Genomic DNA, 25356 nt, shown 5'->3' with positions numbered 1-25356 from the left:
GTAATGGGCAGTGGGCACTGCAGGGAAATAAGCAGGGTGCACTGCAGGGTAATGGGCAGTGGGCACTGCAGGGAAATAAGCAGGGTGCACTGCAGGGTAATGGGCAGTGGGCACTGCAGGGAAATAAGCAGGGTGCACTGCAGGGTAATGTGCAGGGGGCGCTGCAGGGTAATTGGCAGGAGGCACAGCGGTGTAATGGGCAGGAGGAACTGTGGGGTAATGGGCAGTGGGCACTGCAGGCTAATACGCAGGGGGTAATTGGCAGGAGGCACAGCGGGGTAATGGGTGAGGGCACTGCTGGGTAATGGGCAGTGGGTAATGGGCAGGGAGCATTGCAGGGTAATGGGCTGCAGGCATTGCGGTGTAATGGACAGGGGGCACTGCAGGTTAATGGGCAGTGGGCATTGCAGGCTAATAGGCCGGGGGTAATGGGCAGGAGGCACAGCAGGGTAATGGGCAGAGGGCACTGCAGTGTAATGGGCAGGGGGTAATGTGCAGGGGCCACTGCTTTCTAATGGGCAGTAGGAACTGCCAGGTAATGCACAGGGGGCACTGTGGGGTAATGGAGCGCGGGCACTGCAAGGTAATGAGCAGGGGGCACTTCAGAGTAATGGGCAGTGTGTGCTGCAGGGTAATGGGCAGAGAGCATTGTGGGGTTATGGGCATGGGGCACTGCTGGGTAATGGGCAGGGGTCACTGCAGGGTAATGGGCAGGGGGCACTGCTGGGTAATGGGCAGGGGTCACTGCTGGGTAATGGGCAGGGGTCACTGCAGGGTAATGGGCAGGGGGCATTGGGGGGTTATGGGCAGGAGGCACTGCAGGGTAATTGGCAGGGGGCACTGCAGGGTAATTGGCAGGGGGCACTGCAGGGTGATGGGCAGGCAGTAATGGGCAGTGGGCAATGCGGGGTAATGACAAGAAGCCCTTAGGCATGAGGCATAACGTGGTAATGGGCACGGTCACTGTGGGGTAATCGGCAGGGTGCACTGCAGGGTAATGGGCAGTGGGCACTGTGGGGTAATGGGCAGTGGACACTGCCAGGTAATGGGCAGCGGGCACTGCAGGGTAATGAGCAGGGTGCACTGCAGGGTAATAGGCAGGGGGCACTGTAGGGTAATGGTCAGGGGGCACTGCAGGGTGATGGGCAGGGTGCATTGCAGGGTAATGGGCAGGGTAATGGGCAGGGGACACTGCGGGGTAATGGGCAGGGGGCTCTGCAGGTTAATGCACAGAGGGCACTGTGGGGTAATGGGCAGGGTGTGCTGCAGGGTAATGGGCAGTTGGCACTGCAGTGTAATGGGCAGGGTGCATTGCGGAGTAATGGGTAGGCTGCACTGTGGGGTAATGAGCAGGAGGCACTGCGGGGTAATGGGCAAAGGGCACTGCAGGGTAATTGGCAGGGGGTACTGCAGGGTAATAGAATGGGGGCACTGTAGGGTAATGGTCAGGGGGCACTGCAGGGTGATGGGCAGGGTGCATTGCAGGGTAATGGGCAGGGTAATGGGCAGGGGACACTGCGGGGTAATGGGCAGGGGGCTCTGCAGGTTAATGCACAGAGGGCACTGTGGGGTAATGGGCAGGGTGTGCTGCAGGGTAATGGGCAGTTGGCACTGCAGTGTAATGGGCAGGGTGCATTGCGGAGTAATGGGTAGGCTGCACTGTGGGGTAATGAGCAGGAGGCACTGCGGGGTAATGGGCAAAGGGCACTGCAGGGTAATTGGCAGGGGGTAATGCAGGCTAATGTGTAGGAGGCACTGCAGGCTAATGGGCATGGGGCACTGCAGGGTAATGGGCAGGGGACACTGTGGTGTAATGGGCAGGAGGCACTGCAGTGTAATGGGCAGGCGGTAATGAGCAGGGGGCACTGCAGTGTAATGGGCAGGTTGCACTGCAGGGTAATGGGCAGGGGGCACTGCAGGGTAATGGGCAGGTTGCACTGCAGGGTAATGGGCAGGAGGCACTGCAGGGTAATGGGCAGGCAGTAATGGGCAGGGGGCACTGCAGTGTAATGGGCAGGAGGCACTGCAGGGCAATGCTCAGGAGGCACTGCAGGGTAATGGGCAGGAGGCACTGCGGAGTAATGGGCAAGTGGCACTGCAGCATAATGGGCAGGAGGCACTGAGGGGTAATGGACAGTGGGCAATGGTAGGGGGGACTGCAGGGTAATAGGCTGCAGGCATTGCGGTGTAATGGGCAGGGGGCACTGCAGGCTAATGGGAAGGGAGCACTGCAGGCTAATGGGCAGAGGGTAATGGGCAGGAGGCACTGCAAGGTAATTTGCAGGGGGTAATGCACAAGGGGCACTGCAGAGTAATGGGCAGTGGGTAATGGCCAGGGGGCACTGCGGGGTAAGGGAGAGCGGGCACTGCAGGGTAATGGGCAGGGGGCATTGCGGGGTTATGTGCAGGGGCACTGCCGGGTAATGGGCAGGGGGCACTGCAAGGTAATTGGCAGGAGGTAATGGGCAGGGGGCACTTCATGGTAATGGGCAGGGGGAAGTTCGGGGTAATGGGCAGGATGCATTACGGGGTAATGGACATGAGGCACAGCGGGGTAATGGGCTGGAGGCATTGCGGGGTAACGGGCATTAGGCAATGCAGGATAATGGGCAGGGAGCCCTGCAGGGTAATGTGTAGGGGGCACTGCAGGATAATGGTCAGGGAGCCCTGCTGGGTAATGTGTAGGGGGCACTGCAGGATAATGGGCAGAGGGCACTCTTGGGTAATGTGTAGGGGGCACTGCAGGATAATGGGCAGAGGGCACTCTTGGGTAATGGGGAGGGGGCACTGCAGGGTAATGGGCAGGAGGCACTGTGGGTCAATGTACAGGGGGCACTGCAGGGTAATGGACAGAGTGCACTGTGGGGTAATGGGCAGGGGGCACTGCAGGGTAATGGGAATTGGGTAATGGGCAAGGGGCACGGCAGAGTAATGGGCAGGGTGTTCTGCAAGCTAATGGGCAGTGGGTAATGGGCAGTAGGCACAGCAGGTTAATGGGCAGGGGTCACTGCAAGGTAATGGGCAGGGGGCACTGCAGGGTAATGGGGAGGGGCAGTGCAGGGTAATGGGCAGGAGGCATTGCAGGGTAATTGGCAGGGGGTAATGGACAGGGGGTATTTCAGGGTAATGGGCAGGGGGTATGGGCATGGGGCACTGCGAGGTAATGGGCAGGTAGCTCTGCGGGCTAATGGGCAGGGGGATTGCGGGGTAATGGTCAGGGGGCACTGCTGGGTAATTGGCAGGGGGCACTGCGTGGTAATGGCAGGGCGCACTGCGGGGTTAGGGGCAGGGTACACTGTGGGTTACTAGGCAGGATGCACTGCGGGGTATTGGGCAGGGAGTAACATGCAAGGGGCACTGCAGGGTAATGGTCAGTGTGCACTGTGGGGTAATAGGCAGAGGGCATTGCGGGGTAATGGGCAGGGAGCACTGCAGGGTTAGGGGCAGGGTACACTGTGGGTTAATAGGCAGGAGGCATTGCGGGGTAATGGACAGGGAGCACTGCAGGGTTAGGGGCAGGGTACACTGTGGGTTAATAGGCAGGGGGCACTGCAGGGTAATGGGCAGGGGGCACTGCAGGGTAATTGGCAAGAGACACTGTGGTGTAATGCGCAGGGTTCATTGCTGGGTAATGGGCAGGGGGCACTGCAGGGTAATGGGCAGGGGGCACCTGCGAAGTAGTGGGCTGGGAACACTGCATGGTAATGTGCAGGAGGCAACGCAGGCTAGTGGGCAGGGGGCACTGCAAGGTAATGGGCAGGGGGCACTGCAGGTTAATGGCCGGGGGCAATGCAGGGTATTGGCCAGGGGACACTGCAGGGTAATGGGCAGGGGGCACTGCAGGTTAATGGGCAGGTTGCACTGCAGGGTAATGGGCAGGAGGCACTGCAGGCTAGTGGGCTGGGGGCACTGCAGGGTAATGGGCAGGTTGCACTGCAGGTTGATGGGCAGGGGCACTCCGGGGTAATGGGCAAGAGGCACCTACGGAGTAATGGGCTGGGAGCACTGCAGGGTAATGAGCAGGAGGCACTGCAGGGTAATTGGCAAGAGACACTGTGGGGTAATGGGCTGGGGGCACTGCAGGGTAATGGGCAGGGAGCACTGCAGGGTAATGGGCAGGGGGCACTGCAGGGAAATGGGCAGGGGCCACAGCCGGGTAATGGGCAGGGTGCACTGTGGGGTAATGGGCAGGGGGCACTGCGGGGTAATGGGCAGGGAGTAATGTGCAGGGGGCACTGCAGGGTATTGGGCAGAAGTCACAGCAGGGTAATCAGCAGGAGGCATTGTGGGGTAATGGGCAGGGGGCACTGCGGGGTAATGGGCAGTGGTTAATGGGAATGAGGCACTGCAGCGTAATGGGCAGGAGGGACCTACGGAGTAATGGGCTGGTAGCACTGCATGGTAATGTGCAGGAGGCACTGCAGGCTAGTAGGCAGGGGCCACTTCAGGGTAATGGGCAGGGGCCACTGCAGGATAATGGGCAGGTTGCCCTGCATGATAATGGGCAGGGGGCACTGCAGTGTAATGGGCAGGGTTCTCTGCAGGGTAATGGGCAGGAGGCACTGTGGGGTAATGGGCAGGGTGCACTGCAGGGTAATGGGCAGGGGGCACTGCGAGGTAATGGGCAGGAGGCACTGTGGGGTAATGGGCAGGGTGCACTGCAGGGTAATGGGCAGGGGGCACTGCGAGGTAATGGGCAGGGGGCACTGCGAGGTAATGGGCAGGGGCCACTGCTGGGTATTGGGCAGGGGGCACTGAGGGGTAATGGGCAGGGGCCACTGCTGGGTATTGGGCAGGGGGCACTGCGGGGTAATGGGCAGGGGCCACTGCTGGGTATTGGGCAGGGGGCACTGCGGGGTAATGGGCAGGAGGCACTGCGGGGTATTGGGCAGGGGGTACTGCGAGGTAATGGGCAGGCGGCACTGCAGGGTAATGTGTAGGAGGCACTGCGGGGTAATGGGCAGGGGCCACTGCAGGGTAATGGGCAGGGGGCACTGCTGGGTATTGGGTAGGGGGCACTGCAGGGTAATGGGCAGGGAGCACTGCAGGTTAATGGGCAGGAGGCACTGCGGGGTAATGGGCAGGAGGTACTGCGGGGTATTGGGCATGAGGCACTGTGGGGAAAATGGCAGGGGGCAAAGCCAGGTAATGGGCAGGGGGTACTGCGAGGTAATGGGCAGGGGGTACTGTGAGGTAATGGGCAGGGGGCACTGCAGGGTAATGGGTAGGAGGCACTGCGGGGTAATGGGCAGGGGCCACTGCAGGGTATTGGGCTGGGGGCACTGTGGGGTAATGGGCAGGAGCACTGCATGGTAATGCGCAGGTGGCAAAGCGGGGTAATGTGCCGGGGGCATTGTTGGGTAATTGGCAGGTTGCACTGGAGTATAATGGGCCGCTTGCGCTGCGGGGTAATCGGCATGAGGCCCAGCGGGTTAATGGGCTGGAGGCACTGCGGGTTAATGGGCAGTAGGCACTGCAGGGTAATGGGCAGGGAGCCCTGAAGGGTAATGTGTAGGGGGCACTGCAGGGTAATGGGCAGAGGGCACTGTTAGGTAATGGAGAGGGGGCACTGCTGGGTAATGGGCAGAGGGCACTGTTAGGTAATGGGCAGGGGGCACTGCTGGGTAATGGGCAGAGGGCACTGTTAGGTAATGGGCAGGGGGCACTGCTGGGTAATGGGCAGAGGGCACTGTTAGGTAATGGGCAGGGGGCACTGCTGGGTAATGGGCAGAGGGCACAGTTAGGTAATGGGCAGGGGGCACTGCTGGGTAATGGGCAGAGGGCACAGTTAGGTAATGGGCAGGGGGCACTGCTGGGTAATGGGCAGAGGGCACAGTTAGGTAATGGGCAGGGGGCACTGCTGGGTAATGGGCAGAGGGCACAGTTAGGTAATGGGCAGGGGGCACTGCTGGGTAATGGGCAGAGGGCACAGTTAGGTAATGGGCAGGGGGCACTGCTGGGTAATGGGCAGAGGGCACAGTTAGGTAATGGGCAGGGGGCACTGCTGGGTAATGGGCAGGAGGTACTGCAGGGTAATGGGCAGGGTGCACTGTGGGGTAATGGGCAGGAGGCTCTGCTGGGTAATGGACAGTGGGCACTGCAGGGTAATGGGCAGGGTGCACTGTGGGGTAATGGGCAGGGGGCACTGTGGGGTAATGGGCAGGGTGCCCTGGGGGGTTACAGCTGGATCTCAACAACAGGAAATTTTACAAATCCCAAGTCCTACCTCAAAGAAAATCCAGACTCAACAGAGAGTGAGATGGGATGAGAAAGAGGGAGGGAGAGAGGGGCATACAAACAGTGAAAGGGAGAGGCTAGGACATGCAGAGAGAGAATGAAAAACAGAAGGATGGAAAGAGGGAGAGAGCAACGAGAGAGACTGAGGGCTTTATTTTACAGCGCTCTTGTCACAGGCTGGGAGGTGAGAGGCTTCCTGGCAGGATGTGTCAGGAGCGGAGTTAGATTCATCTTGGAATATTCTCAATGATAGGAATAGAATTGCATGGCCAACCGCTGACTGGATCAGGCAACCAATTAAACCAATTAATTGGCCAATTAATGCCCACTTCCTATCCCTGTTGACATTATAATGATCTCTGGACAGGCTCACACCATATGGTGCGAACACAAGTAAACCATGGTAGCCTCCTAGTGGATTCCTGGGACTACCTTACTTTATGGCTGGTCCATAGCCTGAGGAGGGGCCTCTGTTGGCAATGTTCACCCATGCCCCTGCCCCTGCCATGGTTCTGACACTGCCACTGGATGTTCCACCCCTCCAATTGCCGGGGCCTGTGGCCTAGCCCTGGTCCATTAAATAAAAAAGCTTACCTTGCCTTTGCTCAACATGGAGGTACCCCCCACCTCTCTCTTCCTGCAGCCTCAGCAGGAGCCTCCTCTTTCGGTGGCACTGCTAAAGTTGCTGAGCTGCTGAGCCTCTGATTGAGCCGACAGCTCTGAGTGGAGTAACAGCCCCTTCATTAGTAATATTCCAGATGGGGTCATGCTGTCTATTCTCAAGTGATGGCATGACCTGGGATTTGGGAAAATTTAACCCTGAGATACAGAAACACAGAGTTAGAGAAGCAGAGAGAGACACACACAAGGAGAGAGAGACATACGCCAGGATATTTTGGACAGCAGAGTTTCCCTTCCCCGCCGTCCAAAGAGTTGGTGGGGAATGCATTCCCGCCAACACTGCCTGCCCTGCAGCCATTTCACACCCGGAGGAACATTAAGTGACTGCAGGTGGGACTTCTGCCCCTTCTAGGGAGGAAGTCCTACCTTAGAGAGTTGCAGGCCAATCTGATTGACTGGCAGATCTTCAGTCCCTGAAGCGACAAAAGCTGCAGTGAACAGATGAGGAACTTCCTGAAGATAATGAAGACAAAGTCCCAGAGTGGATGGAAAGGTGAGTTTTGCAGGATCTCAGGGCCTGGGGTGGGTGAGGGTGTGGGGAAGGCCTGGGGGAGGTGGATATTTGGGCATTGTGGTGTCAGAGGAGGGGCTGGGGGGTGGAAGAGAGGTCCAGCAACCACTGGACATTAAGAAGTCGGGGGGGGTGGCACACAAAGTTGGAAGTGGGCTTCTGATGGAGGCGCACCCCACACCCCTTTCCCGTCCAATCTTTTTCAGGCTTCCCCCACACCTGGAAAATCCTCCCACCAACCTAAAAATGGAATCTGGGCAGGAAACAGAACTAAAGTAGACAATAATTGGCCACTTAAGGACCTCAAATGGGGAAAGGACAGGCAGCATGTCCAAGGCCTTGCCCACCCCTGAGTAAAATTGCTGAGAGTCAAAGGGGCCTGAAACCCAGCAGGAAGCCCATTCATCCTAATTCACATTCTCCCCCCCACCCACCCCCACCACCCTAACCCAGCCTAAAAATCCACCAGTGGGGAGTGTGAACTTCAGGCCTAAAAGACAGAGAAAAACTTACAGAGAGAGACTGAAGACAGAGAGATAGAGAGACTAATAGACAGAGAGAGAGAAACGGACAGACAGATTGATTTAGAGTGTTAAAGAGATACACACAAATAGAGAGACGGAGCAGAGAGATAAAGGCACAAGGATAGAGAGAGGCGCGGGGTTGGGCAGGGAGGCGGCCACACAGCTTGAGTGTTTGTGTAAGGGAGAGAGAGATAAGGAGAGTGAGGGAGAATGAGAGAGTGTGAGGGAAAGTGAGAGAAAGTGAGGAAGAGTGAGGGTGAGGGAAAGTGGGAGAGAGTGAGGAGAGTAAGGGAGAGAGTGAGGAGAATGAGGGAGAGTGGGAGAGAGTGAGGGAGAGTGGGAGAGAGTGAGGAAGAGTGAGGAGAATAAGGAAGAGAGTGAGGAGAGTGAGGGAGAGTCAGAGAGAGTGAGGAGAGGGAGGGACGGTGAGAGTGAGGGAGAGTGAGGGAGAGTGAGGGTGAGGGAGAGTGGGAGAGAGTGGGGGAGAGTGAGGGAGAGTGGGAGAGAGTGAGGGAGAGTGGGAGAGAGTGAGGGAGAGCGAGGGAAAGTGAGGAAAGTAAGGGAGAGAGTGAGGAGAGTGAGGGAGAGTCAGAGAGAGTGAGGAAAGGGAGGGACAGTGAGGGAGAGTGAAGGTGAGGGTGAGGGAGAGTGAGGGAGGGTGAGGGAGAGTGAGGGAGAGTGAGGGTGAGGGAGAGTGAGAGAAACTTAGAGCCTGGTTTCTTACCTGTTTATTCATCAGAATGTAAATGAGAGGGTTGTAGACAGCTGAGCTTTTGGCAAAGAAAGCTGGGATAGTCATGAAGATCGGCCCAAAGTCACTGCCTTGGTTGGTGAAGATGAAGATAGCGACTGAAGCATATGGTGTCCAACAGATGAGGAAGGCGATCACCATGATAATCACCATTCTCGTCACTTCCCTCTCAGCCCTCTGGGTTGTCTCTGATTCCTGTTGCTGGGCTGCAGCCTAACAACCAAATGGAGAGTAGAGTGAGTGCTACACAGTGAGGATAGTCTGCGCATTAAGGTAATCAAGGTAGGGAATGATGGACAAGGTGGTTAAAGTAACAAAGATCCAGAGCGCAGATCACTGGCGCGTATGATATCCTGATGCTGATGACTGGATAAACAACATGGAGCGTATCAGATCAAAGCTCACCACACAAGTTGGGAAACTAAACTCAGCAAATCGGGTGAATTGTAGGCTAGCATCAGGAACGTATTGAAAGGGTGGATTTTGGGCTTCACAAATAGAGGCATTGAGTACAAAGGCAGGGAAGTTATACTGAACCTAGACAAAAGCTCTGGTTGGGCCCCAATTAGAGAACTGCATCCAGTTCTGGTCACCACACTTTAGGAAAGATGTGAGGGTCCTTGAGAGAGTGCGGAGGGAAATTTACCAGAATGCTTCCAGGGATGGGGGATTTTAGTTATAAGATTAGGTTGGAATGACTGGGCCTGGTCTCCTTGGAGCAAAGGAGATTGAGGGGAGATTTGATGAGAAGCACAAGATTATGACAGACTTAGATAAGGTAAACAAGGAAAAGATCTTCCTATTAGTTGATTGTACAAGGACTAGGGGGACACAGATTAAAGATCTTAGGTAAGAGATGCAGGGTGAAATGTGAGGAAGAACCTTTTTATACAGTGAGTGGTAATGACCTGGAGCTTGCTGCCCATGATGGGTAGTGGAAGTGGAGATGAGGGTTTCAAAAGGAAACTGAGGTTACTTGAAGGAAATAAATTTGAAGAGCTATGGGTTCCGAGCAGGCAAGTGGGACAGATAGGGTTGTTCCATGGGTTACAGGTATGGACTCAATGAGCTGAATGCCCTCTTTCTGTGCCATAATGACTCTATGGAACCTGCCATTACATATGTAGAGAAACTAGGGATGGGCTTAACGCAGCCTCATCAGTGTTATCCATATTCCAAGAATGAATATTAGACAAGTACTTGACTATAATATCATACATCATCAAACAGATATAAAAACAGAAAACAGAGCAAATACACAGGCAGCATCAGGGAAGAGAGAGAAACAGATATTTGAGCACATACTAAATATTTGGGCAGAGTCAACAAGAATTTATGAATGGGATATCATATTTGACAAGCCTGTTGGGAGTTTTTTGAGGATGTTACTAACAGAATTGATAAAGGGGAGTTGGTGGATGTAGTATAAGAAGACTTTTGATAAAGTCCCCCACAGTAGGTTGTTTAGCAAAATTAAAGCACATGGGATAGGAGGTAATATACTGGCATGGGTAAGGAATGGTTACCAGACAGAAAACAGAGGATAGGAATAAACAGGTCATTCTCACATTGGCAGGCTGTAACTAGTAGGATATCACAAGAATCAGTACTTTGGCCCCAGCTGTTCACAAATATATATCAATGATTTGGATTTGGGGACTAAATGTAATATTTCCAAGTTTGTGGATGACCCAAAGCTAGGTGAGAATGTGTGTTGTGAGGAAGGTGCAAAGTGGCTTCAAGAGGTTTTGGGCAGACTCAGTGAGTGGGCAGGAACATGACAGATGGAATATAATGTGGAAAAATGTGAGGTTATCCACTTTGGTAGAAGGAATAGATGTGCAGAGTATTTCATAAATGGTAAGAGATTAATGGTCACCGAAAGCCAACATGCAGGTGTAGCAGGCAACTAGGGAGGCTAATGGAATGTTAGCCTTTATCGCAAGAAGATTTGAGTACAGGAGTAGCAAAGTCTTGCTTCAGTTGTATAGAAGCTTGGTTAGATTGCACCTGGAGTACTGTGTGCAGTTTTGGTCCCCTTACCTTCAGAAGGATATTATTGCCACAGAGGGCATGCAACGTCAGTTCACCAGAACAAAAACAGAATTACCTGGAAAAACTCAGCAGGTCTGGCAGCATCGGTGGAGAAGAAAAGAGTTGACGTTTCGAGTCCTCATGACCCTTCCACAGAACTGAGCGAATATAAGGAGGGGTGAAATATAAGCTGGTTTAAGGTGGGGGGGGTGGGGGTGGTGTGAGGGTGGGGGGATAGAAGTTGGGGGGGTGGTGTGGTTGTAGGGACAAGCAAGCAGTGATAGGAACAGATAATCAAAAGATGTCACAGACAAAAGAACAAAAGAAAACGAGGAACATTTCCAGTTCACCAGACTTGTTCCCGGGATGGTGGGACTGTATTATGATGAAAGATTGGGGAAACTGGGCCTGGATTCTCTAGAGTTTCTAAGAGTGAGAGGTGATCTCACTGAAACTTACAAAGTACTTAAAGGGATAGACAGGGTAGATGCAGGTAAGACGTTTCCCCCGGTTGAGGAGTCTAGAACCAGGGGACACAATTTCAAAATAGAATTTCAAGGGAGAAGCCACTTAGGACTGAGATGAGGAGAATTTTTTTTACTCAGAGGGTGTTGAATCTTTGGAATTCTCTACCCCAGAGGGCCGTGGAAGCTCAGTCATTGAGAATGTTTAAAGCAGAGATTGCCAGATTTCTAAATGCCAACGACATAAAGCGATATGAGCAGAGTGTGGGTAAAAGACCTTGAATAGGATGATTAGCCATGATCACACTGAATAGCATAATGGGCTCAATGGGATGAATTGCCTACTCCTGCTCCTATGTTCCTAACATTTCAGGTCTGTGATCTTTCACCAGAACAAGGAAAAGTTTGAAATATAATAGGTTTTGCACAAGTAAAAGGCAGAGGTGAGAAAAGAACAAAAGGAAAGGTCTATGATTGTGCAGAACAAGACAGGCATTAAATAACAGAAAGGTTGGTGGGCAGAGCCATGTGATCAGAAGAGGTATGAATGGCAGAATGATGAAAAGCTGCTGTCCAAAAGAAAAATATAAGATTAGGACTAAAGCATGCAAAGAAAAGGAAACAATAATGGGGGCAGAGATTATGGTCTGAAATTGGTGAACTCAACATTGAGTCCGGAAGGCTGTAAAGTGCACAATTGAAAGATGAAGCATGTTCCTTGCATTAAGCTTCACTGGGCCACTGCAGTAGGCGGAAGTCAGGGTTGGAGCAAGATGGAAAATTAAAATGACAGACCATTGGATGCTTGGGGTCATGATTGCAGACTGAATGGAGTTGTTCCATGAAGTGGTAATCCAATCTGTTTGGTCTTAGCATTTTCATAAGACCTCCATTCAGTCCACAAGCATGAGCTCAAACTTCTAGTCACCTGTCATTTTAATACTCCATCTTGCTCCCACTGATCTGGTTATGGCCTCAACTCCACGTCCCACCTGCCCCTGATAAACTTTGACTCCCTTGTTCATCAAGAATCTATCCACCCCTGCCTTAAAGATATTCAATGACCCTGCCTCTACTGCTCTCTGGGGAAGAGAGTTCCAAAAACGCACGACCCTCAGAGAAAAAATTCTCCTCATCTCCGTCTTAAATGCAAGACCCCTTATTTTTAAACTGTGTCCCCTAGTTCTAGTGTCCCCCACAAGGGGAAACATCTTCTCAGCATCCACGCTGTCAAGACCCCTCAGGATCTTATATGTTTCAACGAGATCACCTCTCATTCTTCTAAACTCCAATGGATACAGGCCCAGCCTGTTCAACCTTTCCTCATAAGATAACACCCCCATTCCAGGAATCAGTTGAGAAAACATTCTCTGAATTGCTTCTAGTGCATTTATATCCTTTCTTAAAAAGGGAGACCAAAATTGTACACAGTAGTCCAGATGTAGTCTCACCGACACGCTCTACAACTTAGCAAAACCTCTCTACTTTTATACCCCATTCCCCTTGCAATAAACAGCAACGTTCCAATTGCCTTCCTAATCACTTGCTGTACTTGCATACTAACTTTTTACGATTCATTATCAAGACACCCGGATCTCTCTGTATCATTGAGTTCTGCAATTTCTCTTCATCTAAACAGTATACTACTTTTCTATTCTTCCTGTCAAAGTGGACAAGTTCACATTTTCCCACATAATACTGTGACAATTTTTTGCCCACTCACTTTATCTGTCTATATTGCTTTGCAGACTCCATGTGCCTTCTTCACAACTTACTTTACTACCTATCTTTGTGTCATCAGCAAATTTAGCTACCATATATTCAGTCCCTTCATCCTGGTCATTTATATAAATTGTAAATAGTTGAGGCCCCAGCACTGATTCCTGTTGCATTCCACTCATCACATCTTGCCAACCTGAAAATGACCAATTTATGTCTACTTAAAATTAAAACTAAAATTAAAACCAATGTATCTACTATCTCAGCAGCCACTTCTTTTAAGACTCTAGGATGAAGTCCATCAGGACGTGGGAACTTGTCAGCTTTTAGTTCTAAAATTCTTAGAACAATTACAATCACCAGGAAAAGGGTACTAAGTTTCTCGCTCCCTTTCACCTCCTGATTCACAATTACTTCTGGGATGTCATTTGAATCCTCTACAGTGAAAACAGATGCAAAATATCAGCACCTCATCTTACAATTAGGCACTTTACAGCCTTCGGGACTCTATGCTGAGTTCAATATCTGCTCCTGTTTTGTTTCCTTTTCTGTACATGTTTTGATCTTAATTTTGTTTTTATTTTGTTTTTGTTTTAGGATGGTAGCCATTCATTATTCTGCCATTAACACCTCCTCTAGACACATCATTTGTTTCTTTGCCACTCCCATTAGTTCTGCAACAAGCAATTATTTTGTCATTTAATGTCTTTTGTCCCAATCACAGACCTTCCCTTTTGTTCTTTTTACATCCTCCTCTTTTGATCTATGTAAAACCTTTTCCAACTTTTTCCAGTTCTGATGAAGGATCATTGATCTGAAACATTAACCCTGTTTCTCTCTGCACAGATGCTGCCTGCCCTGCTGAGTCTTTCCAGCATTTTCTGTTGTTATTTCAGATTTCCTGTATCTGCAGGTATTTTGCTTTTGTACAAGTAACTAAGAAATAGCTTTGAAATTACCTCTTTCACTGTGCAGACCAGGCGACCATAGCAAAAGAATATAATAACTAGAGGGATAGTGAAGTGCACAACAAACATATAGATGACGAAGGACTCATTATTCACTTCAGGTTTCATAGTGTAGTAATCGATTCCACATGAGCATTGCATTCCCTCAGGAATATACCTGCAAAGGGAAGGATATCTTCAAGTTACAAGAGTAAAGAAAGCAAGGTCAGAATTTTAACTGAGATGTTCTGTTCCCAACAGCAGACGCGGAAGTGCACGCCACTGCCACTCTCTTGCTCTTTCCCATTTCTCACATGATTCTAATTTAAAATTAAAGTGCTGACTGTGTGCATGGGAGACACTTATAGTTCTACTGCAGGACCAGATTTTCATTGGTGAAACCCGCTGTCAGCTGACAATACTGCAGCTATGGGACAGCTATTGAGGAGACTCCTGTTCAAATTTGGAGGCTCTGCCTCATTGCCAGAATGCTCCATTGGGTCCAGAGTCCTGAGATCCACTACAGGTCCAATGGAAGAACCCATCAGAATGCTCCACAGACTTTCCCCCCTATCATTCCCCCCTTACTATTGGTTCCCCAAAATAAACACAACCTTGGTGTCAATCCCCTCCAAATTGTCTCCCTCCATGATTTCTGAGTGTTGCAACAGATCAGCCCAACAGTTCAGCCATTATCCCTGCACCCAAACACCACTCTTGTCCTCCCCTGCATCCTTCCTCAGCACCTCCCTGCACCGAAACCCCTTTCAACAACTACCCTCCCTGCTCACCCCCAAACTTTGACTTGCTCTTGCCAGTCCCAAGCCTTCATTCAAGCTGCCATTCTTCAGCTCCCCTATCCTGTGCTGAACCGTTAAACAAGGAAAACGGTTGACCTTAGACACAACTGCACAAAGCCGACTGGTGCATGCCACTTTTAAACAAATTCCTTAAGTAAATTTAATGAGCTGTGTGCCACAAGATTCTCGTGCACCTCTGATTTTATCCTGAAAGTAGGACATCATTTTAAAATGTTTACTCTGATTCATGACATGCAAATATTACCAGTAGGAATGCACCACAGGCCAGCATGAGGCCTGAATTGCCACAAACAATCTGTCATCAGGATATAAAAATTTCAGTTCCCGCCTAATTCAGTCACGTTTCCTGCTCTTGCAGCAACCATAAAATCCTCCCCCTCCCCATCCCCCTCCCCCCCCCACCCCTCCAACACCCATAAAGACTTATGCTGATATAAAGATATTCATGACCTCAGGATAACCCACAGCCAATTACTTTTGAGGTGTATCCCCTGTTGTAGTGTAGGAAATATGATAGTCTATTTGTGCACAGCAAGCTCCATGCATAGCAGATATAATGATCAGATAGTCAGTTTTAGTGAGGCTGGTCCAGGGATAAACATTGGTCTGGTCACTTGGGAGAATTCCCTTGGCCTTTACTAAAATAGTGCCAGGGGATTTTTTACTTACCCCTGAGGGGGCAAAGAGCCTCCAATTAATGCCTGACCCAAAAGAAAGTACCCATGTAGTTGAGTGTGAGCCTATAATTTATACTTTAGTCCCTGGAGTGAGGACTTGAACCCATGTCCATTTGATTCACAAACAAGGATGCCATCACTGAGCTACAGGTAACACTATTTCACTGAGTGACCGAAACTACTTGTCCTTAAACAAATCTGTTGATTTTTACTTTACACCCCTTAGTAAGTAACATTTCATCTATTTCTGTTAGTATTGGCAGGTCATGACAGGCTATTACTTCAGGTCCAGGGATTTAAGTTCAGATCCTGTGAGAGCTGGAGTATGTTGAGGTCTAACATATCTGAAAGGAACGTTGTGCTGTAAGATTACCAGCGAAGGGTGTGTGTGCTGGGGTGGGGTGTATATTACATATGTGATTACCTGGACCATCCCATCAGTGGGGGTACGGCACAAGCCGAGGCCATGATCCATGTGAATGCAACACCTATCATGGCATGTTGATTGCCAAATCGGAAGTTACTCATGGGTTTACAGACAACCACATATCGTTCAATAGCAAGAACCACAAGGGACCAAAGACTAACTTCACCTGAGGGACAGAAATGGAGAAGAAAAAGAGTCAGTGCCCAGCATAGAAAGAATCCAATCAATTACAATGTAAATTGTAACAAAGTCAGTAAAAAAAAACTGCAATAAAAACACAACAGGAAAAACTGCCCAACCATGGCTAACAAAATAAATTAAGGTTAGTATTAGATCCGAAGAGGAGTCATATAAAGTTGATAGAAAAAGTAGCAAGCCTGAGGATTGGGAGCAGTTTAGAATTCAGCAAAGGAGGACCAAGAGATTGATTAAGTATTTAAAAAAAGAGGGAGCGGGAAAATAGGGAATTAAAGGTCAGTTAGCCTAACATCAGAAGGGAAATTGCTAGAGTCTATTTTAAAGGTTGTGATAACAGGGCACTGAGAAAATATCAACTGGCTTAGACCAAGTCAACATGGATTTATGAAAGGAAAATCACATTTGACAAACCTACTGGAGTTTTTTGAGGACATAACTAGCAGAATAGATAAGGGAGAACCAATGGATGTGGTGTATTAATTTCTTCTGAAAGTTTTTAATAAAGTCCCATATTGTGACTACTGGGATACCGCAGGGATCAGTGCTTGAGCCCCAGCTATTCACAATATATGTCAATGATTTGGATGAGGGAACCAAATGTAATATTCCCAAGTTTGCTGATGACATGAAACTTGGTGGGAATGTGAGCGATGAGAAAGTTGTAAAGAGGTTTCAAGATGATTTAGACAAGTTGAATGATTGAGCAAATATATGGCAGATGCAGTATAATGTGGATAAGTGTGAAGTTATCCACTTTGGCAGTAAAAAACAGAATGGCAGAGTATTATTTAAATTGTGATAGATTAAGAAATGTTGATGTACAAAGGGTGTCCTTGTACACCAGTCACTGAAAGCAAGTCTGCAGGTGCAGCAAGCAGTTAAGAAGGCAAATGGTATGTTGGCCTTCATTGCAAGGGGACTTGAGTAGAGGAGCAAGGATGTCTTACTGCAGCTGTACGGGGCCTTGGTGAGACCACACCTGGAGTATTGTGTGCATTTTTGGTTTCCTTGCCTAAGGGAGGATATGCTTGCCATAGAGGGAGTGCAGCAAATATTCAAGAGGTTGATTCCCGGGATGGGAGAATTGTCGTATGAGAGCGATTGGGTCAACTAGCCCTGTATTCATTGAGTTTAGAAGAATGAGAGGGAATCTAATTGAAATATATAAAATTCTGACAGGGCTGTACAGACTGGATGTAGGGATGATGTTTCCTCTGGATGGGAGGGATCATAGTCTCAAGATACGGGGTAGGCCATTTAGGACTGAGATGAGGAGAAACTTCTTTACTCAGAGGGTGATGAATCTATAGAATTCTCTACCACAGAGGGCTGTGGAGGCCAAGTCACTGAATATATTTAAGAAGGAAATAGATAGATTTCTAGACACTAAATGCATCAAAGGGTATGGCGAAAGAGCGGGACTATGGCGTAGAGATAGAGAATCAGCCATGATCACATTGAATGGCCTATTCCTGATGCTATTTTCTATGTTTCTATGTCATCAACATCACCATTACCTCCAACAAACTGAATGATATCATACCCTCCAACAAACTGAATGACGTCACCCCCTCCAACAAACTGAATGACATCATTCCCTCCAACAAACTGAATGACATCATTCCCTCCAACAAACTGAATAACATCACCCCCTCCAATAAACTGAATTACATCATCCCCTCCAACAAACTGAATGACATCATTCCCTCCAACCAACCAAATGACATCATCCCCTATAACACGTTCAATTACAGCTTCGGCAGGAATCTCAATGACATAATCACCTCCAAGAAACTTAATAACATCATCAGGTCCCCCAACCTCAAATACATCATCACCTCGAACGAAATCAATTACATCACCATCTCAACACAGAACAATGAAATCATCACCTCCAACAAAATGTTACGATCAACAGCAAACTTAACCACGTCATTCACTCCAACAAAATCAATGACACTGTCACCTCTGACAAACCTGACAATATCATCAGTTCCAGCAAGTTCAATGACAACATCACGTCCAACAGCCTCAATTATAGTGTCATCAACAAAACCAATGAATCACCAACTCCAACAAAATCAATAACATCATGATCTCCAAGAATCACAATTACATCACGACTTCCAACAAGCACCATAGCATCATCAGCAACAAACATGTTGACATCATGAACTCCAACAAACCATTTGACGTAATATCTTCCAAACTCAATTACACCATAATGCCCGACCAACACAGTGACAACATTAGCAAAAAATCAATGAGATCCTCAACTCCAACCAACTCTATAGTATCTTCACCACCAACAAACACTATGACAACATCAGTAACAAATTCATTGACACAACATCAATGATATCATCACCTTCAAGAAACACAATAGCATATCAGGAACAAACTCAGTGACATCAAGGGAGTCAAACATCACTTGGGGGCCAGATGGGGAAGTGGAGTTGAGACCACAAGCAGATCAGCCATGATCTTATTGAATGGTGGAGCAGGTGCGAAGGGCTGAATGGCCTATTCCTGCTCCTAAGTCCTACGTTTCTATCTCTAACAAACTCAATGACATCATCACTTCCAATAAACCTGATAGCATCATCAAAAACAAACCCTATGACATCATCAACTCAAGTAAACTCAACAACATTAATACCTCAACAATATAATGACATCACCCCCAACAAACTCAATCACATTGTCAGAAATAAACTCAATGGCACCATCTCCAACAAACCTAATGACACTATCAGCAATAAGCTCAATGAGATTATTAGCTCCAACAAATTCAATTACATCACCTCAAACAAACTCAATGACATTATCACATCCAACAAACCCAACAATATAATCTCTAACAAACTCAATGACATGATCACCTCCAACAAACACACTGGCTTCATCAGCAACAAACTCAATGGCATCATCTCTAACAACTCAATGACATCACAATCTCCAACAAAATTAATTACATCATTAGCAACAAACTCAATGAAATCATCAACACAAGCAAACTCAATAACATTAACACCTCCAAGAAACACAATGACACATCAGCAGCAAACTCAATAACATATTCTCCAACAAACTCAATGGCATCATCATGTCCAACAACTCAATGACACCAGCAGCAACAAATTCAATGACCTCATCTCTATCAAGCTAAATGAAATCACCACCTCCAACAAGTTCAATGGCACAACAGCAACAAACTCAATGACATCATGTCCAACAAGCTCAAATGCATCATAATCTCTAACAAATACAATGACATCATCAGCAGCAAATTCAATGACATAATCACCTCAAAAAAGTCAATGAGAGCAGCAACCCCAACTCAATGACATCATCAGCAGGAAATCCAAAGACATTATCACCCCAACTATCTTAGTAAGGTTATCAATCCCGACAAACTCAATGCCATTATAAAATTCAAATAACTCTATGACATCGCCTCAAACAAACCCAATAAATCATCGCCTTCAATGAACTCAATGACATCACCAGCAATAAACTCACAGATCATCAACCTGAACAAATTCAATTATATCATAAAATCCAACAAACACAATGACATCATAACCACAAATAGGCCCGATAACATCATCACTCCAACAATAACAATGACATTATCAGAAAAAACTCAATGGCATCATCAACCCCAGCAAACCCAATGGCATAATCATATTCAACAAACCCAACGACATCACATCCAACAAACCCAATGACATCACAACCTTCAACAAACCCAACGACATCACATCCAACAAACCCAATGACATCACAACCTTCAATAAACCCAATTTCATCATCAACAATAAACTCAGAGATCATAAACCCAAACAAACTCAATGACATTATAAATCCAACAAACACAATGACATCATCGCCACAAATAAGCCTGATAACATCATCACCTTCAACAAACCTAATGACATCATCGCCTTGAACAAATCCAATAAATCGTTGCCTTCAACAAATTCAATCACATCATCAACAATAAGCTCACTGAGGTCATCAACCTGAACAAACTTGATGACATCACCTTCAATGAACTCAATGATATCATTAGCCACAAACCCAATGGTATCATCAAGTGTAACAAATTCAATGACCTTTTAAGCTCCAACACATAAAATCATATCATCAGCAACAAAGTCAATGAGGTCATCAACACCAACAAACTCCATGACATCATCAAATCCAACCAACACAATGACATCACTACCTCCAACAACCCAGTGATATAATGACCCTGAACAAAGCCAATCATTTCATCACCTTCAACAAACCCAATGACATCAGCAACTCAAACAAATGCAATATCTTCACCTCCAACAAACACAATGACATCATCACCACCTCCAATAAACTCAATGGCATCATCATCTCAAACAAACTCTATGACATCACAATCTCCACAACTCTCAGTAAATATCATCATCTCCAACAAACTCAATGGCAGCATCCCCACCAACACTAATGACAACATCGGCAACACACTTAATGACATCACCAACTCAAACAAACTTGATTATATCATCACCTCTAACAAACACAATGACATAATCAGCAACAAACTCAGTGACATTATCACCTCCAACAAAATCAACTCCAACAAACTCCATAACATAGTTAACTCCAAACACAAAATTTACACAAATTTAGATTTACAACCAATTTGATTTACCCCAAATTTGTTATGCACCAAGCTGATTTACCCAAAATTCCATTTACCTAAAATTCCATTTATACCAAATTCCATTTATACCTTATTTTAGATACACCCTGCTCGCTTTAACCCTTATTCAATTTACACCAAAAATCAATTTACACCAAATTCCATTTATACCAAATTCCATTTACACCAAATTCCATTTATACCTTATTTGATATACACCCTGTTCACTTTAACACGTATTCCATTTATACTAAATTTCATTTATACCAAATTCCATTTACCCCAAATTACCATTTACACCAAAATCCATTAATACCAAATCCTACTTATACCTTTTCTGATATACGCCCTGTTCGCTTTAACCCACATTCAATTTACACCAAATCCCATTGAAACCAAATTCTGTTTATACCAAATTCCATTTACACCAAATTCCATTTATACAAAACTTCATTTATACTTTATTTAATATACGCCCAGTTCACATTAACACGTATTTAATTTACACCAAAATCAATCTACACCAAATTCCATTTATACCAAGTTCCATTTATACCTTATTTGATATACACCTCGTTTGCTTTAACACGTATTCAATCTACACCAAATTCTATTTACACCAAATTCCATTTATACTTTGATAAAAGTAAAATACTGCAGATGCTGGAAATCTGAAACAAAAACAAAAAATTGCTGGAAAAGCTCAGCAAATCTAGCAGCATCTACGGAGAGAAAGAGTTAACGTTTTGAGTCCTGACTCCTCTTCAGAACCATTTGTACCTTATTTGATATAGAGCCTGTTCAATTTACACCAAATTCAACTTACACCATATTTGATTTACACCAAATTTGCCTTTCACCATATTCGATTTAAATACTGCTCGATTTACACCAAGTTTGATTTACACCATATTTGATTTACACAATATTCTATTTACACAAAATTCAATTTACCAGGTATGTAATGTACACCAAATGCAATTTACACCACATTCGATTTACACCCTCTCGAGTTATACCAAATTCAAAAACACCAAATTTGATTCATAGCCTGCTGGGTTTACATTAATTTCAATTTACGCCATGCTGGATTTACAACAAAATCGATTTACAGCTAATTTGTTTTATACCAAATCAATTTACAAATAAATTCAATTTGCACCCTCCTCCTTTTATATCAAATTTGATTTTGACTCTGATCGGTTTCTACTGTATTCGATTTACGCCAAATGCGACTTACGCCAAATTCAATTTACACCAAATTTAACTTACACCACAATATAAAAGCAAAATACTACTGATGCTGGAAATCTGAAACAAAACAGTAAATGCTGGAAAAGCTCAGCAGGTATGGCAGCATCTGTGGAGAGAGAAACAGAGGTAACATTTCAAGTCCAATTTGACTCTTCTTTAGAGCTCTGAAGAAGTCATACGGACTCAAAACGTTGACTCTGTTTCTCTCTGCACAGGTACTGCCATACCTGCTGAGCTTTTTCAGCATTTACTGTTTTTGTTTCAATTTACACCACATTCAATTTACACTCAATTAGATTTACACCAAATTAAACCTAGAGCAAATTCACTTTACACCATATTCGATTCACACTCAATTAGATTTACACCGAATTCGAAGTATAACAAATCCAACTTACAATGAATTTGATTTGCACCATATTTCAATTACATCTTTTTCAATTTACATCAGATTTGCATCCTCTTCCGTTAACCCAATACTCGATGTACACCATGCTCTACACCATGCTATATTTACGCTGCACAACATTTACTCCCTACCTAATTGGTGTCAATCACAATATTCACCAGTATTTAGAACACTATGTGAAATTTACCTCGCACTTTACACACTTCCCAATTTATTCCACTTATTGTTTATATCCTAATTTACCCATGTCTGATTTATACCCCACCCGATATATAGCCTTCGAAAACATCATGCTCAATTGTGAAATTGCTTGATTTATACCATACACAAGTTATGCTGTACATAATTTATACCTCACTTGATTTACCCCATGCACAATTTCCACCAAGCATGATTTACAAACTTTCCAAGTTCTAACAGTACTCTGGAGTAAATTTCTATCCAGAAATTTCACTGCCTACCATACCTGTCAGATTGACTCTAACTTGCATTGCAGTTCAATAAGTCTGAACCGCAGTAACTTAAGGCGAGTAATTTCCTGCAGATGTGATGATCTGGGTCAGTTTTACTCTACATAAATTCCTACACACTGCAGTCCTGACATACTGCCTGTTATCATATTCATTTTTTTATCAGCTAATTAATTGGTGGCAATAAAACAACAACTCACATTTATTTTACTTATTGATGTTTCTATCAGTCTCACAATACCATGCACCCTCAAGACCACACTTAAAAAATATGAATTGTTGGGTTCTAGAATTTTTTCCAAAATCTGTCATAATACAAACCTCCCTAAAGGCACTGTGTGTGTTCCTACACCACAGGAATTGCAGTGATTCAAGGCAGCAGCTCACCACCACCTTCTCAAGAGCAATTAGGGATGGGTAATAAATGCTGGGCCAACATCCCATGAATGAATAAGAAAAAGTTGGATCTATTGCATTTCAGCCTGGTCTAAATCTAGCTAAATCAAGCAGTACCACTGCTATTCTCATCTGCAGTACCTTAATAGGTACTCTTGTGATGTACTCAATAAAATGATAGCTCTAATTGTTGCATTTGCCCTTATTCCCTGAAGTGAAACTTGGCATTATTATCATCTTTCCCCAGCCTTCAGCCACTTGTTCATCTTCACAGCTCTTGTTAAATAACATGTACACTATTGTTACAGGATGTTCCTCCTCTGTCTGCTACAACTCCACAGTTACATTATCCAAACTCAGAGCCATGCTCTTATGAAAATTATCAGTAAAAATCTCTTCATCTTCCAAAAATGGGTCTACATACTGTACAGATCTTCAAAATATTCTGTCCAAGCTTGCTCTTCTCCTTTTCATCAATTATCTAATCATTTTGGAATTCCACTGCAGTTATTTTAAGTTTATAAGATTCGCTTAGTTATCTTATTTTCCCCTGTGTTTCGCTGGTTTTGGCATAATCTTCTGTATCTTTGGGGGAAAATGTGATAAAATGATTATTTCTCCCCATGTATCTCTCTTGGCTTTTAGCATCATTTTTCTAGTAAACCTATTACTTTCTGTCCTGATATATTGGGATCTGCCTCTTTGCTTGTTGTTTGGTTTGTTTGTTTTCTGCTCAACATCCAGAGTTCTTCTATTATCCACTTCTGTTCCTTTACTGTTGTCTTTGAGACCTAACACATGTCCTGCTGTTCCTGATATTCCACTTTTGATGATGTTCCCCGTTTCTTCTATCTCCATTTCTTTGGTTACCGCAGGTATAATGTTTCTTGACCTTTTTGTATTTGTTTCTGATATCGAGTTCTTTCAATTTGTCTATATCCTAGAGTTTTGTTTTAAGTATTTTTCCAGCAGTTCCATCTTATAACCAGCTTTTCTACTGGGCCATTAATATTATACTAAAGTATGAGATGCAGATGAGGACAGAATACCCAACTTTAAAACAGGGACTCTGAATTCACTGTTTCAATTACCCCTTGTTCTTATCCTGTAGCATGCGAAGATTGCATTGAATTTTGTCTCCCCAAGATGTCGTTATAGAAATTTGCCTCGAGTGCTCTTGCATTGGAACCTGGTTTACTCTTTCCAATATTCAGAGGCATTGGTTTAACAGGCGCTGAGAATTAGGCAGGATACAACTTGTGCCTGAAGTGATAGGCGCAAGACAAATTTCTACCCTCGACAATGCCACAGGCGATGACCAAATTTTGCACTGGATACCCTAAATAGTTGATCAAATCACACCTAGAATTCTTAATTTGCACCTTTACCTAACCCACAGTAACAAATTAAGCTCAAGCTTGTTAATATTTATCATGGAATACCCCATGGATTACTCCTGCAGACACTTCTCAGACCTGAGGATTGGGCTGTCAGTGAAATTGTGTCTTCTGCCCTCACTGTTCCTCACTGGTGAGGAGCAGAGCTAGATCAAGAGTTGGGCCTTACTGAAAACTTATCTGGGACTTACCGCCAAGTGTAGCAAAGAAGCCTTCGAAGTTACAACCACTTGGTCCGAAGACAAAATAGCCATTCATTGAGGTGATGATGGTGGTAGTAAATCCACCAATGACCATGAAGAGGTCGGCCACAGCCAGGTTGAGGAGGATGTAGTTGAGGGGCTGCCGAAGTTTCTTATGCTCAAGGGTAACATACAGGGTGAGGAAATTGATGGGGAAACCTGTTATGATGAGGAAGAACATGTAGGCTGCCAGCACTGAAAATTTCCAGGGTTCAGCCAGGTAGTACTGGGGGTATTCGAACGGACTCCTCACCAGTCCTGTCTTGTTGGACAAGGGCACATAGAAGTTATCTCCTTCTGTACCATTCATGGTTGCAGGTTGTCGTGGAGTTTGGTAGAAGCAAAACTTTCCCTTTCTTTCTTTCTAAGGTGGTCCTTTCTGAACCTGACGCTGCCCAGCGGAGACAAATGACTACCCTGAGCAATGACAGGGCCACAATCTCCTCTCCCAGGGGTCCATGGACCTTATAAAGCAGCCTTGGATTAACCCGGCTCTGCTTGTCAGCAGAAAGC

General features: G+C 46.1%; 1 protein-coding gene across 1 annotated transcript in view; it reads right to left on the bottom strand.

Moving 5' to 3' along the window:
* The window catches only part of LOC121279696 (rhodopsin), a 38145-nt gene extending 12992 nt beyond the window's left edge, over positions 1 to 25153 (bottom strand). The window contains exons 1-4 of the mRNA XM_041190931.1: positions 24793 to 25153; positions 15791 to 15959; positions 13881 to 14046; positions 8678 to 8917 (exon numbers count right to left, since the gene is read on the bottom strand). Coding sequence (XP_041046865.1) covers positions 8678 to 8917; positions 13881 to 14046; positions 15791 to 15959; positions 24793 to 25153 — 936 coding nt within the window. The remainder of the gene's footprint in view (positions 1 to 8677; positions 8918 to 13880; positions 14047 to 15790; positions 15960 to 24792) is intronic.
* Between the last annotated feature and the right edge of the window lie 203 nt (positions 25154 to 25356).

The sequence above is a fragment of the Carcharodon carcharias genome, chromosome 7 (genome assembly GCF_017639515.1).
Source record: "Carcharodon carcharias isolate sCarCar2 chromosome 7, sCarCar2.pri, whole genome shotgun sequence".
Taxonomy (NCBI): domain Eukaryota; kingdom Metazoa; phylum Chordata; class Chondrichthyes; order Lamniformes; family Lamnidae; genus Carcharodon; species Carcharodon carcharias.
This window is presented reverse-complemented; position numbering and strand designations above follow the sequence as displayed.